Raw genomic sequence first — 11,297 nt, 5'->3', positions numbered from 1 at the left:
ATACACACATAATATACAGACAGCACACGCTCATACACACACTCAGCTGATCTATTCCCTCTGTGAGTTTGCTGCTCAGGAAGCTTCTGCTTGTTCATCGTACTGTTCATATTTCTGTGAATACCACAGATGGTGTTACAGCTAAATGTTCTGCTGTTAGCAGAAACAAACAAAGGAGAACAACGCCGCCGGCCTCACCTGCGAGCGCTGCCAGCACTGCTGCAGAGGTTTGGGGCGGTCAGCTGAAAATCCAAAGTGCAATCAAGTCCTCAATCAAACATTGTATAGATATATAAAAGTAATATACGCGTGTTGAATGATTACTGTGATATAGCTGAGAGGCAGAGCGAGCTGTCTCAGCTCGGACTCTGGTCTCCGGCCTCGCCGGTTCCTCACACACGGCGCCGCCTCAAAGAACACTGGCGAGTTTAAGCACAGGAGGGGACGGACGTCTCCATATAGGCCTGCGGTTCCTGGCCTCCATACGCTGCTCGACTACAGGAACACAGCTTTTATTAGCACCAGCCCCAAACAGAGGTCAGAGGTCACCAACAGGTACTGCAGTCTCTGTCATGGCAGCCGTTGCTGGAAACACTCAGTACAGAACAAACAGCTGCAGTAATGTGAACATTAACCGCGACAGAGTGACTGCAGCTGTGATAACTCAGTCAGACGAACAGGCTCCGCCCCTCAGCCTGCTACCATATATATTTATAGTGTCAAAGAACAGTAATAATAACAATAATCCTCCTGATAAACAGCAGCAGTCTCTGTAACCCAGCCTGCAGACTGAGGGAAACATCCTGTGACAGGACACAGCATCCACGCTAAAGTTCAGAGGTCGCTGTCCCGAATTCAATAAATGTGGAGCAATGAAACAAACCAGCAGAGGCTCAGAAGAGTGCAATCAAACAATGAGTTTATTAAAACACACACAGGAGAAGAAGTATGCAGCATCCACACTAAAGGTCAGAGGTCGCTCAGCAGGATGACGTATAAGGTGTCTGAAACGTGACAATGTGACAAATATGACCTTTGAATAAAGAAGGAAAACACTTTTAATTTTTTTCCCACGTTAATATATATTTTTAAATGAATTAAAAAATGTAATTATTCTGTGATTACAAAGTTAAAGTTGTCTGTTTAATCTGGTTCCATGTTGTGTTGCTGCCACCTAGTGGTGGACTTCAGAGTTGTGCTTGTGCTGCCAGTCTGAGGACTCATGAAACAAGCTTGTTTTCATGGATGAGAGGAAAACATGGACGATATGGACTGCAGCTGCTTATGAACGTGTGGTAGAAAGGAGCACGCGGCATGTTTGTGTATTTTACTTTGTGTTACGTTTTATTTGGGCTGTAATTTTATTTTGCTGACAGAATATTTGTGTTTCCAGTTATTTCACTGTAGTTTGCCGGTGAATGGAAGATTAAAATACTGGTTAAATATGGGTTGGAGGATTATTCTACTCCAAACATCAAAAAGAATAACCTGCAGGAGCAGTTTCAGAAATCCACCTGCTAGCTTTGCTGTGTGGAACAAACCTGCTGGAGACAAACAGCAGTCTGACTTTACTGATCATTGTGAGCAACACGCAGGTTCACAGAGGGAGGTTTGTGCTGAAGCAGCAGGATCAGCTCGCCGTCTTCAACGCGCTCTGCTTCCTTGTTTGATGTCTGAGCTCCTGACGTGTGTAATGAGCAGCTTTGTTCAGACCTGTGCAGGTTTGTGTGCGTCAGCGTCACAAGCAGGTTGGGGTTCAGACTGTTTCCAAACATCGCTCAGCGCACTCCCACCTCCCAGGTGTCGCCACTTCAGCACAGTAGAGCGTGCTTGTGTAAGTGAGGCCGTGCTCAGGTGGCGTCCGTTTGGGAGTTTCTGCGATCATGTCTGCGCTGGAATCAGGGAAACCCGAATCCTGCACTGGTTACCCGAGCTGATCACGTAACCCTGTGTGTGTCCTCCTGTGCAGACACAACAGGAAGCGTGTCGCACACACACACACACACACACACAGACACAACAGGAAGCGTGGCGCACACACACAGACACAACAGGAAGTGTGTCGCACACACACACAACAGGAAGTGTGTCGCACACACACACACACACACAGACACAACAGGAAGCGTGTCGCACACACAGACACAACAGGAAGTGTGTCGCACACACAGACACAACAGGAAGTGTGTCGCACACACAGACACAACAGGAAGTGTGTCGCACACACACACAACAGGAAGTGTGTCGCACACACACACACACACACAGACACAACAGGAAGCGTGTCGCACACACAGACACAACAGGAAGTGTGTCGCACACACAGACACAACAGGAAGTGTGTCGCACACACAGTCAGACATTCGTGTTTATAATATTTACAACATGCACAAAGTTTAAAAACACATTCACGCTGCAGGCATGTGACTGTTGGAAGAAGGCGGAGCCAAACCAGCCCGGTCCAGTTAAAGTCTTTAACCAGTGAACAGCACCACCCTCAGGCAGGGAGGAGCACAGCGGGAACATCACTGATGCCTGGGTCAGAACTACAGCCACACCTTTGACCCCGAGTCCAGCGCATCCAGGATAAAGAAATGTGACCTGGAAGAGAAGCGAGAGAAAGCTCCCTCCACCATGACTCTGAAAACACATCCACCCTAGCCCACCCACGAGTGGACGCTCTCCGTGCCACTCAGCACAGACGCACTGAGGACGCAGTGAAGACTCTGAAGCCGGCATACACGGGCTCAGTGAATTTGGTCTTGAAGGTGTGGAGGTGGGTCAGAGTGTCAGAGGAGACCTTGAGAAAAGACAGAGTGCCAGCGTGACAGTCCACGTACACCGCTACCCTACCAGAGTCGGACAGGGAGGATGAGGAGTAGGAGCGCGAGGAGAGCGCCGTTTCTTTGCCGTCGTGCCAGACGGTGTACGTATCGGAGCAGTACAGACTCCACGACTGGTTGTTCCACCCGAACAGGGTCTCGTTGCTGTCTCCTTTCCTTCTGATCCCTCTGTAACTCACCGCTATGTAAACCGCGCCGGTCCACTCCACCTCCCAGTACCCGCGACCCACCAGCCCATCTCTGCACAGCAGCTGAGCCCGGTCGAATCTGTCGGGATGATCGGGATACCGCTGAGGCTCCGACCGATACTCCACTTTCCTGGTGTGGTGGGACAGTGTGAGTTTCCTGTTCACCGTGTTCATGTCGATGGTGAGCTGACAGCAATCTGATGAGAGAACAAACACGATCCAGTCAGTCATCCAGGCCTCGGCGGTCTCAGGAGCCGAACCAAGACCGCCGGACTTCTCCGAGTTTGTCCAGATGTTTCATCCGAGAGGCTGCTTCAGTTCAGAAGGTGGACTACACTGACCTGGACCACTGCTACAAAAGGTCAAAGGCCACTCCCTGAGGATGCCAGTGTTCACATTTCATCACATCTGTGTCCACTTTGGACAGAGGGCGTGGCTTACGACACAGACTGCGCACGACCTACAGTCCAGCCTGAGGTCAGGTGATCTCAGTATGGCAGGGTCACATTGCTTCGCCTTAGCTCATGAGATGAGTCACCATTGAGGGACACTCCCACCGGCGTTTAAATACTGTTTGGTCCAAGACCTGAAGCAGCTCCTCGGATGAGGCGTCTTCAAGAAGCTTAAAGAAGTCCAGTCTGTCCAAGCTCGGAGGAATGAGTGATGCGCTGTTTGAATCACATTAAAAACACACTTACACTTCTTCAGCTCTGACCTCACCCATCGGACTCCAGCAGGCTCCGCCCTGAAAGCAGGAGAGGGTCAGCGTGCACACTTGGACATCACATGGCTGTCATACTGTTATAGACAGGCGTGATGGAGCGGCGCTCTCTGTGCTAGCTGGACTGATTCAGGCTGTTCCTTCAACACGCAGAGATCTACAGCCATGGAGGGAAACGTGAGGCTTAAAATAAAGAAGCAGAGAGGAGAGGCTTCCCGCTCTCCTCTTTCAGTCCTCCTCCTCCTACCTGAGAGCGTCCGGTCTCCCGCGTCGATCCTCAGGTCGTGTAGGCACCTGCACGTTTCCTGTAAGTACATCCGGGGTCAAAATGACAGGTTTACACTAACTCTGTGTCTGTCCTCGTGCAGCACATCACTGAAATCAGTCTGAGCGCTGAAGCTGCATTTATATGAACACAGGTTTATAATCCAGGTGTCAGTCTCACACACAACCTCATGTTTCTGCACTCACCTGGAAGCAGGTAGAAGGGCTTCGTCAGGGTGTGTAATTTCACGCTCGGCATCAGCTGCTGCATGCCCGACACACGGAAGCGCTGCATGACCTGTGGGTCAGAAATATCACACTGTGACCACGCATCAGCTCCACGAACAGGAGGACAGAACGTGTCTCTGAGCCAGCACCATGACATCACCCAGGGAGGACGGGGGAGGACGGGGGAGGACAAGGGAGGATGGGGGAGGATGGGGGAGGACGAGGGAGACCCAGGGAGGCTCAGGGAGGACGAGGGAGGACGAGGGAGGACGGGGGAGGACGAGGGAGGCCCAGGGAGGACGAGGGAGGCCCAGGGAGGCCCAGGAAGGACGAGGGAGGACCAGGGAGGACCAGGGAGGACCAGGGAAGCCCAGGGAGGCCCAGGGAGGACGAGGGAGACCCAAGGAGGCTCAGGGAGGGAGGACGAGGGAGGATGAGGGAGGACGAGGGAGGCCCAGGGAGGACGAGGGAGGACGAGGGAAGACGAGGGAGGCCCAGGGAGGCCCAGGGAGGACGGGGGAGGCCCAGGGAGACCCAAGGAGGCTCAGGGAGGGAGGACGAGGGAGGACGAGGGAGGCCCAGGGAGACCCAGGGAAGCCCAGGGAGGACGGGGGAGGACGGGGGAGGACAGGGGAGGCCCAGGGAGGACGAGGGAGGATGAGGGAGACCCAGGGAGGGAGACCCAGGGAGGCCCAGGGAGGACGGGGGAGGCCCAGCGAGACCCAAGGAGGCTCAGGGAGGGAGGACGAGGGAGGATGAGGGAGGACGAGGGAGGATGAGGGAGGATGAGGGAGGACGAGGGAGGATGGGGGAGGCCCAGGGAGACCCAGGGAGGACGGGGGAGGACGAGGGAGGCCCAGGGAGGGAAACCCAGGGAGGCCCAGGGAGGACGGGGGAGGCCCAGCGAGACCCAGGGAGGCTCAGGGAGGGAGGATGAGGGAGGACGAGGGAGGATGGGGGAGGCCCAGGGAGACCCAGGGAGGACGGGGGAGGACGAGGGAGGCCCAGGGAGGGAAACCCAGGGAGGCCCAGGGAGGACGGGGGAGGCCCAGCGAGACCCAGGGAGGGAGACCCAGGGAGGCCCAGGGAGGACGGGGGAGGCCCAGGGAGACCCAGGGAGGACGGGGGAGGACGAGGGAGGCCCAGGGAGGGAGACCCAGGGAGGCCCAGGGAGGACGGGGGAGGCCCAGGGAGACCCAAGGAGGCTCAGGGAGGGAGGACGAGGGAGGACGAGGGAGGACGAGGGAGGCCCAGGGAGACCCAGGGAAGCCCAGGGAGGACGGGGGAGGACGGGGGAGGCCCAGGGAGGACGAGGGAGGACGAGGGAGACCCAGGGAGGGAGACCCAGGGAGGCCCAGGGAGGACGGGGGAGGCCCAGCGAGACCCAAGGAGGCTCAGGGAGGGAGGACGAGGGAGGATGAGGGAGGACGAGGGAGGACGAGGGAGGATGAGGGAGGATGAGGGAGGACGAGGGAGGCCCAGGGAGACCCAGGGAGGACGGGGGAGGACGAGGGAGGCCCAGGGAGGGAGACCCAGGGAGGACGGGGGAGGCCCAGCGAGACCCAGGGAGGGAGACCCAGGGAGGCCCAGGGAGGACGGGGGAGGCCCAGGGAGACCCAGGGAGGACGGGGGAGGACGAGGGAGGCCCAGGGAGGGAGACCCAGGGAGGCCCAGGGAGGACGGGGGAGGCCCAGCGAGACCCAGGGAGGGAGACCCAGGGAGGCCCAGGGAGGACGGGGGAGGCCCAGCGAGACCCAAGGAGGCTCAGGGAGGGAGGACGAGGGAGGATGAGGGAGGACGAGGGAGGACGGGGGAGGCCCAGGGAGGACGAGGGAGGACGGGGGAGGACGGGGGAGGCCCAGGGAGGACGGGGGAGGACGAGGGAGGACGAGGGAGGCCCAGGGAGGCCCAGGGAGGACGGGGGAGGCCCAGGGAGACCCAAGGAGGCTCAGGGAGGGAGGACGAGGGAGGATGAGGGAGGACGAGGGAGGACGAGGGAGGCCCAGGGAGGACGGGGGAGGACGAGGGAGGACGGGGGAGGACGAGGGAGGCCCAGGGAGGACGAGGGAGGACGAGGGAGGATGGGGGAGGACGAGGGAGGCCCAGGGAGGACGGGGGAGGCCCAGGGAGACCCAAGGAGGCTCAGGGAGGGAGGACGAGGGAGGATGAGGGAGGACGGGGGAGGACGAGGGAGGCCCAGGGAGACCCAGGGAAGCCCAGGGAGGACGGGGGAGGACGAGGGAGACCCAGGGAGGGAGACCCAGGGAGGGAGACCCAGGGAGGCCCAGGGAGGACGAGGGAGGACGAGGGAGACCCAAGGAGGCTCAGGGAGGGAGGACGAGGGAGGATGAGGGAGGACGAGGGAGGACGAGGGAGACCCAGGGAGGGAGACCCAGGGAGGGAGACCCAGGGAGGGAGACCCAGGGAGGACGAGGGAGGACGAGGGAGACCCAAGGAGGCTCAGGGAGGGAGGACGAGGGAGGACGAGGGAGACCAAGGGAGGGAGACCCAGGGAGGCCCAGGGAGGACGAGGGAGACCCAAGGAGACCCAGGGAGGACGAGGGAGGACGAGGGAGGGAGAACAAGGGAGACCCAGGGAGGCCCAGGGAGGACGAGGGAGGGAGACTGAGGGAGACCCAAGGACACCTAGGGAGGACGAGGGAGGGAGGCTCAGGGAGGCCCAGGGAGGGAGACTGAGGGAGGGAGGCTGAGGGAGGGAGACTGAGGGAGGGAGACTGAGGGAGGGAGACTGAGGGAGGGAGACTGAGGGAGGCGTCACTCTTCAGTTTGAAAATGATGTAGAAGCTTCAGTGCTCCAGGTTCTGTAACAGGACGAGCTCTTTGCCTCTTTGGCTCTTTGGCTCTTTGGCTCTTTGCCTCTTTGGCTCTTTGGCTCTTTGCCTCTTTGCCTCTTTGCCTCTTTGGCTCTTTGCCTCTTTGGCTCTTTGGCTCTTTGGCTCTTTGGCTCTTTGCCTCCACAGAAAGATTAGATTGAACACGTTCCCCGACACGCTTCCTCCATTTATGGAGTAAAAGGCCAAATGGGCGGGGCTTTGAGCACCACCTGTGGTCACCTGTCTGGTTCCCAGACCTTCGTCGTGTTTGCCTCCACCTGCTGTGAGGCTCCTTCAAAGAGTTCAGAATATTCTTAAACGTACCTTTTTGAAGAGTTCATCGATGGGATCCTGGACGCACCGACTGCTGAACACCTCAGCGATACTTTGGATGAAGAAGGAGCCGTACGCCGGGTGTTGGTATGCAGCCATGTCTGCAAACACAAACAGGTGTGAACAGCTGTGTGACAGCAGCGATCAGTACTGGATGCTGCAGGACTCACGAGGCGCGCTGCAGTGAAGAGTGATGAAGTCCTTTTTTGCGTGCAGCTGAGCAGCTTGATTTACTGATTGAGCTCTCGTGTTATCTGTGGGCACAGCCAGTCTTCCAGGTACGAGCACTGAAACACACAACACTTAGTGAGACGCCACGTTCACAGCAGCCGTCAGCAGCGCGCGAGCAGAGACTCACCTCCTCTGGACGCCTGAATGATGACGATCTTCGGTTTGTCCTTCAGCGCGGGACAGTTTCTAGAGTTTAAGCGCTCATAAATTCGGTCAACTTCCATCCTGTGATTGCCCGTTCCACAGATGGTTCCCATGCCTCCGTGGGACATGACAACAACAAACACGCTGTCTGTGAGGGGCAGCGTCGGACGTCTGCTAAACCATTTCAGAGCTTCGTCCATTTTCTGTAAGAGCAAAAAGTCAGACGTCAGTCGTCGGGTCGCTGTGGAAAAGCAGCGCAAGCCTCAGTGAAGGAAAGTTACCTGTGCAGGTAGGTTCCGATGTCGATCCACCTCGTATCCCAGAGTGTGGAGCAGGTTGACCACGGCCTGCTCATCTTTGTCAGCCCCGTGTCTGGTTAATGCCGGATCGTAGAAATGCATGTTGTTGATCAGCAGGGCGACACGCTTTGTCCGTCGGGGCACAGCCTGGATGTTTCTGGTCATGTTGTCGGTGCTCATCGCCATCGCTGCCCTGTGAGAAGGTCAGAGGACAGAATCGGGCTCAGTGGATCCGTCATGAACAGCTGCTGCTGAATGATCCAGCGCTGCTCGACGCGCTGCTCAACACGCTGCTCAACGCGCTACTCGACGCGCTGCTCAACGCGCTGCTCAACGCTGCTCGACACGCTGCTCGACACGCTGCTCGACGCTGCTCGACGCTGCTCGACGCGCTGCTCGACGCGCTGCTCGACGCGCTGCTCGACGCGCTGCTCGACGCGCTGCTCGACGCGCTGCTCGACGCTGTCATCCATCACAGACGCCACAGTGATGCAGTGACAAACATTACCACATTATAAATAATATTATTGTTACTGTGTGTCTGAAAAAGGAGGCAGAAGTAAAAACGTCCACATTTACACGCGATCAGCTACAGGCTTTGTTCACTTGCATCAAACTTTGGATATTTTTTCTCTATGAAATAAACATGTTCGTGTAATGACAGCTGTAGTGTTGCTGTGGTTATTCAAACGTTCAGCCTCGTTAGTCCTGTCTGTCAATGAAAGTTACAGAGATGATCTGAGGTGAAAGTAGCTCCGCCTCCCGGGTCGGAACGGCATGTTCATTCAGCCTGATGCTCTTTCAGCCTGCAGGTGTGCGCGCAGTGTAATTTGCATGTAATTGTTCCATGAGATTACATTATTATCACGGTAACTCACCGTAGTCATGGAAACAGCTGTAAAATACAGCAAATGTAACAAGTGGTGATGTTACTGAGATTATACGATTACACCATCCGGATTTCTGTTTTCTGCTGTAGAGTAATTAAATCCTCATTCAGAGTGTATTACTATAAAATGTGATTCACTGTGAGAGTAGTATAACATATAAAATTTAATTCGTTGAACTGAATGGAACCTGATATGTTAATAAATGTATTTGTTTATTCAAACAATGTGAAACATTGTTACAGCCCACTTTGTATCAAACAACCAGTCTCACTCTTACCAAAAGGAATATTTAAGTATACTTTAAAAACAAGCAAGTAAACCTTTAGTTTACTTTGTATGTATTTTCTTCCTTTTTTAGACCAAACTACATTTAAGCATCAGCATCTTTTACCTGTTGAACAGAGTAAGTGGGGCAAATCATTAATTTAAAAAATGAAATTGTTCATTGTGAGTGAAAAGGGTCAATAATAAACCTCAACTCTCAAAACACTTTCTCACCTGTTCACAATATAATTCTGGTGCTTGAACTATGGGTGCAGCTCTTTATAAATGAAGCCTCTGATAGTTAGATCTGATATCTGATATCTGGGGAATGAAGAGGTTTGTTACATGTGAAAAATATGCTTCAATTGCATTTTAATTACTGATTTTCAATCAGAAAAAAGTCAAATATAAACTAAAAAGTAAATTAATAGTATACGTGTAAGGTTAGTATTGTGATAGTCGAGTATATTCTAAGTATACTCTTGTAGACATTATGACATTATGCTAGATTTATAGTGAACAAAAAGTACATCTCAGAGGTAATTTCAAGAATACTGTTATGTACTAAAACGGGGGCGATATAGTCCAAGAAGCATTATTAGTATAGTACTAGGTAAGGTTGGGAAATATAATTGAAGTTTTATTTTTGTATGGCCAGCAACAGAAACTAATGGCTTCATTTAGAGTAATGTTTAATGATGACTTCATTTAGCAGGCTGTTCTTTCTATACTGGACCTTCATTTGGTTTGTGTAAGGTGGTACTTTTCAGACACCTCTGCCTAACGAGTGAACTAACCTGATCATATGCTCGCCAGTGAGATACCGTAAAAAAGGCTACGGTGCGTTACCATAATTTCTCCAAGAGTGTTATACCACACCAGCAAACACGGTACCATCCTGCAGAACGGTGAGCTGCCCTAACACGGCGTCACGGCGCGGCGCTGGCAACAGTGACGCCAGTATGTTACCGTGAAGAGTGCTGCACACTCACATGCACCTGCGCTCTGTGTTTATCGCAGGGTCAAACTGCGTTCAGTTCAAAACTCTACATGTTATCACACGATTTTCAGGAAATCCTCGAGGTCGCCGAGCTTCCTTTAGCTGTTCTTGAAGCTGTCGTTCTCGACTGCGCCCGGCCTGTCCGGGTCACGGCGGTACCCCATCAGGTGTTTAGGTGCTAACAGCGGCTGGAAGCTTTGTGACTCTGATGCTGGAAGTTTTTTGCAGGTTGGAATTTTGTCACAGAAATAGTGGAAGAAGGTGAAATGAAGGCAAATGTTGAAGGTAAATGTTAGGAAAGAAACGACTGCGGTTTAAAGCTGAGAAAATACCAAATCTATCAAATCACGTCGAGTCCGAGCTGAGGAGCACTCAGACCTCGGACACGGCTGGAAGCAAAGCAACACGAAGCAGAAGGAGACTTACAGCAGGGAGTCCCGTCCTCCTCCGGTGAACGCTTCAGTCTGCGAGAGCTGCAAACAGCTGCTGCGTGGCGCCGTCGGCTTTTATACCCCCACACATTTCCGTGACAGGTTTTTACAGGTGAGATAACGACATTCCAAGGAAGAGATTTTGAAAGAGTGTTTGGGACGTTTCCAAATTCTCAAGAAAGCGGTCCAAGAGCCAGTTTCATATTTGAATGTCTGATATTTCCCTGTTTTTCAGTGCAGGTCACTTTTATCTGTGTGGTGTCCAATCACAGCTGAGGCTGCTCGGTGCTGGTTCACCTGCAACACAGGTACACTGTTGCAGCTGCAACCTACGCTCGATCATGCATCACGCAGTGCTGCTCCCTGAGGCCCTTTGATTGTGTAATAGAAACAGTTTACCTTCCAGGTGTGCCTCGGGCTGCAGGTGGGACAGAAAACGAACGTTTCACAGCTTGCTTGCTGTGAAACTTTCATTTCATTTTCTGTGGGACAGAAAATGAAATGAACGTTTCACAGCAACAGCCTGAGGCTGTGGACCCGCACCGACAACCTATTTATCTCCTGTCTTTGTCTTCGTGGTGTCAGTGAGAGGCCACATACAACCCCACCTCTGTCCATGTGAACAAG

The 11,297-nt window shown here is 53.9% G+C and overlaps 1 protein-coding gene across 4 annotated transcripts; it reads right to left on the bottom strand.

Moving 5' to 3' along the window:
• Positions 1–809: 809 nt before the first annotated feature.
• Positions 810–11,057, bottom strand: LOC146496855 (caspase-1-like). Of its 4 annotated transcripts, none has more exons than XM_085140846.1 (10): positions 10,666–11,057; positions 9,474–9,560; positions 8,068–8,278; positions 7,770–7,989; positions 7,582–7,698; positions 7,403–7,512; positions 4,224–4,314; positions 4,000–4,057; positions 3,730–3,776; positions 810–3,228 (listed from the first exon to the last, which is right to left on the bottom strand). In XM_085140846.1, exons 3-10 carry the CDS (start codon positions 8,269–8,271, stop codon positions 2,693–2,695), a joined length of 1,383 nt encoding a protein of 460 aa, XP_084996972.1. In that variant the 5' UTR covers positions 8,272–8,278; positions 9,474–9,560; positions 10,666–11,057; the 3' UTR covers positions 810–2,692. The 4 variants fall into 4 exon arrangements, with proteins under 4 accessions (XP_084996972.1, XP_084996975.1, XP_084996976.1 ...); XM_085140849.1 differs by having other exon boundaries at positions 9,474–9,553; XM_085140850.1 differs by lacking the exon at positions 9,474–9,560.
• Between the last annotated feature and the right edge of the window lie 240 nt (positions 11,058–11,297).

This window comes from Neolamprologus multifasciatus, chromosome 18 (assembly GCF_963576455.1).
Source record: "Neolamprologus multifasciatus chromosome 18, fNeoMul1.2, whole genome shotgun sequence".
NCBI classification, from domain to species: Eukaryota; Metazoa; Chordata; class Actinopteri; order Cichliformes; family Cichlidae; genus Neolamprologus; species Neolamprologus multifasciatus.
This window is presented reverse-complemented; position numbering and strand designations above follow the sequence as displayed.

Bases quoted from the DNA above. Each gene is read 5' to 3' on its own strand.
- LOC146496855 (XM_085140846.1), bottom strand. From the start codon at position 8,271: ATGGCGATGAGCACCGACAACATGACCAGAAACATCCAGGCTGTGCCC. The intron at 7,990-8,067 runs GTAACTTTCCTT...TTGCTCTTACAG, and splicing joins ATCGGAACCTACCTGCACAG to AAAATGGACGAAGCTCTGAA. The intron at 3,777-3,999 runs GTAGGAGGAGGA...TCCTGCTTTCAG, and splicing joins GGGAGACCGGACGCTCTCAG to GGCGGAGCCTGCTGGAGTCC.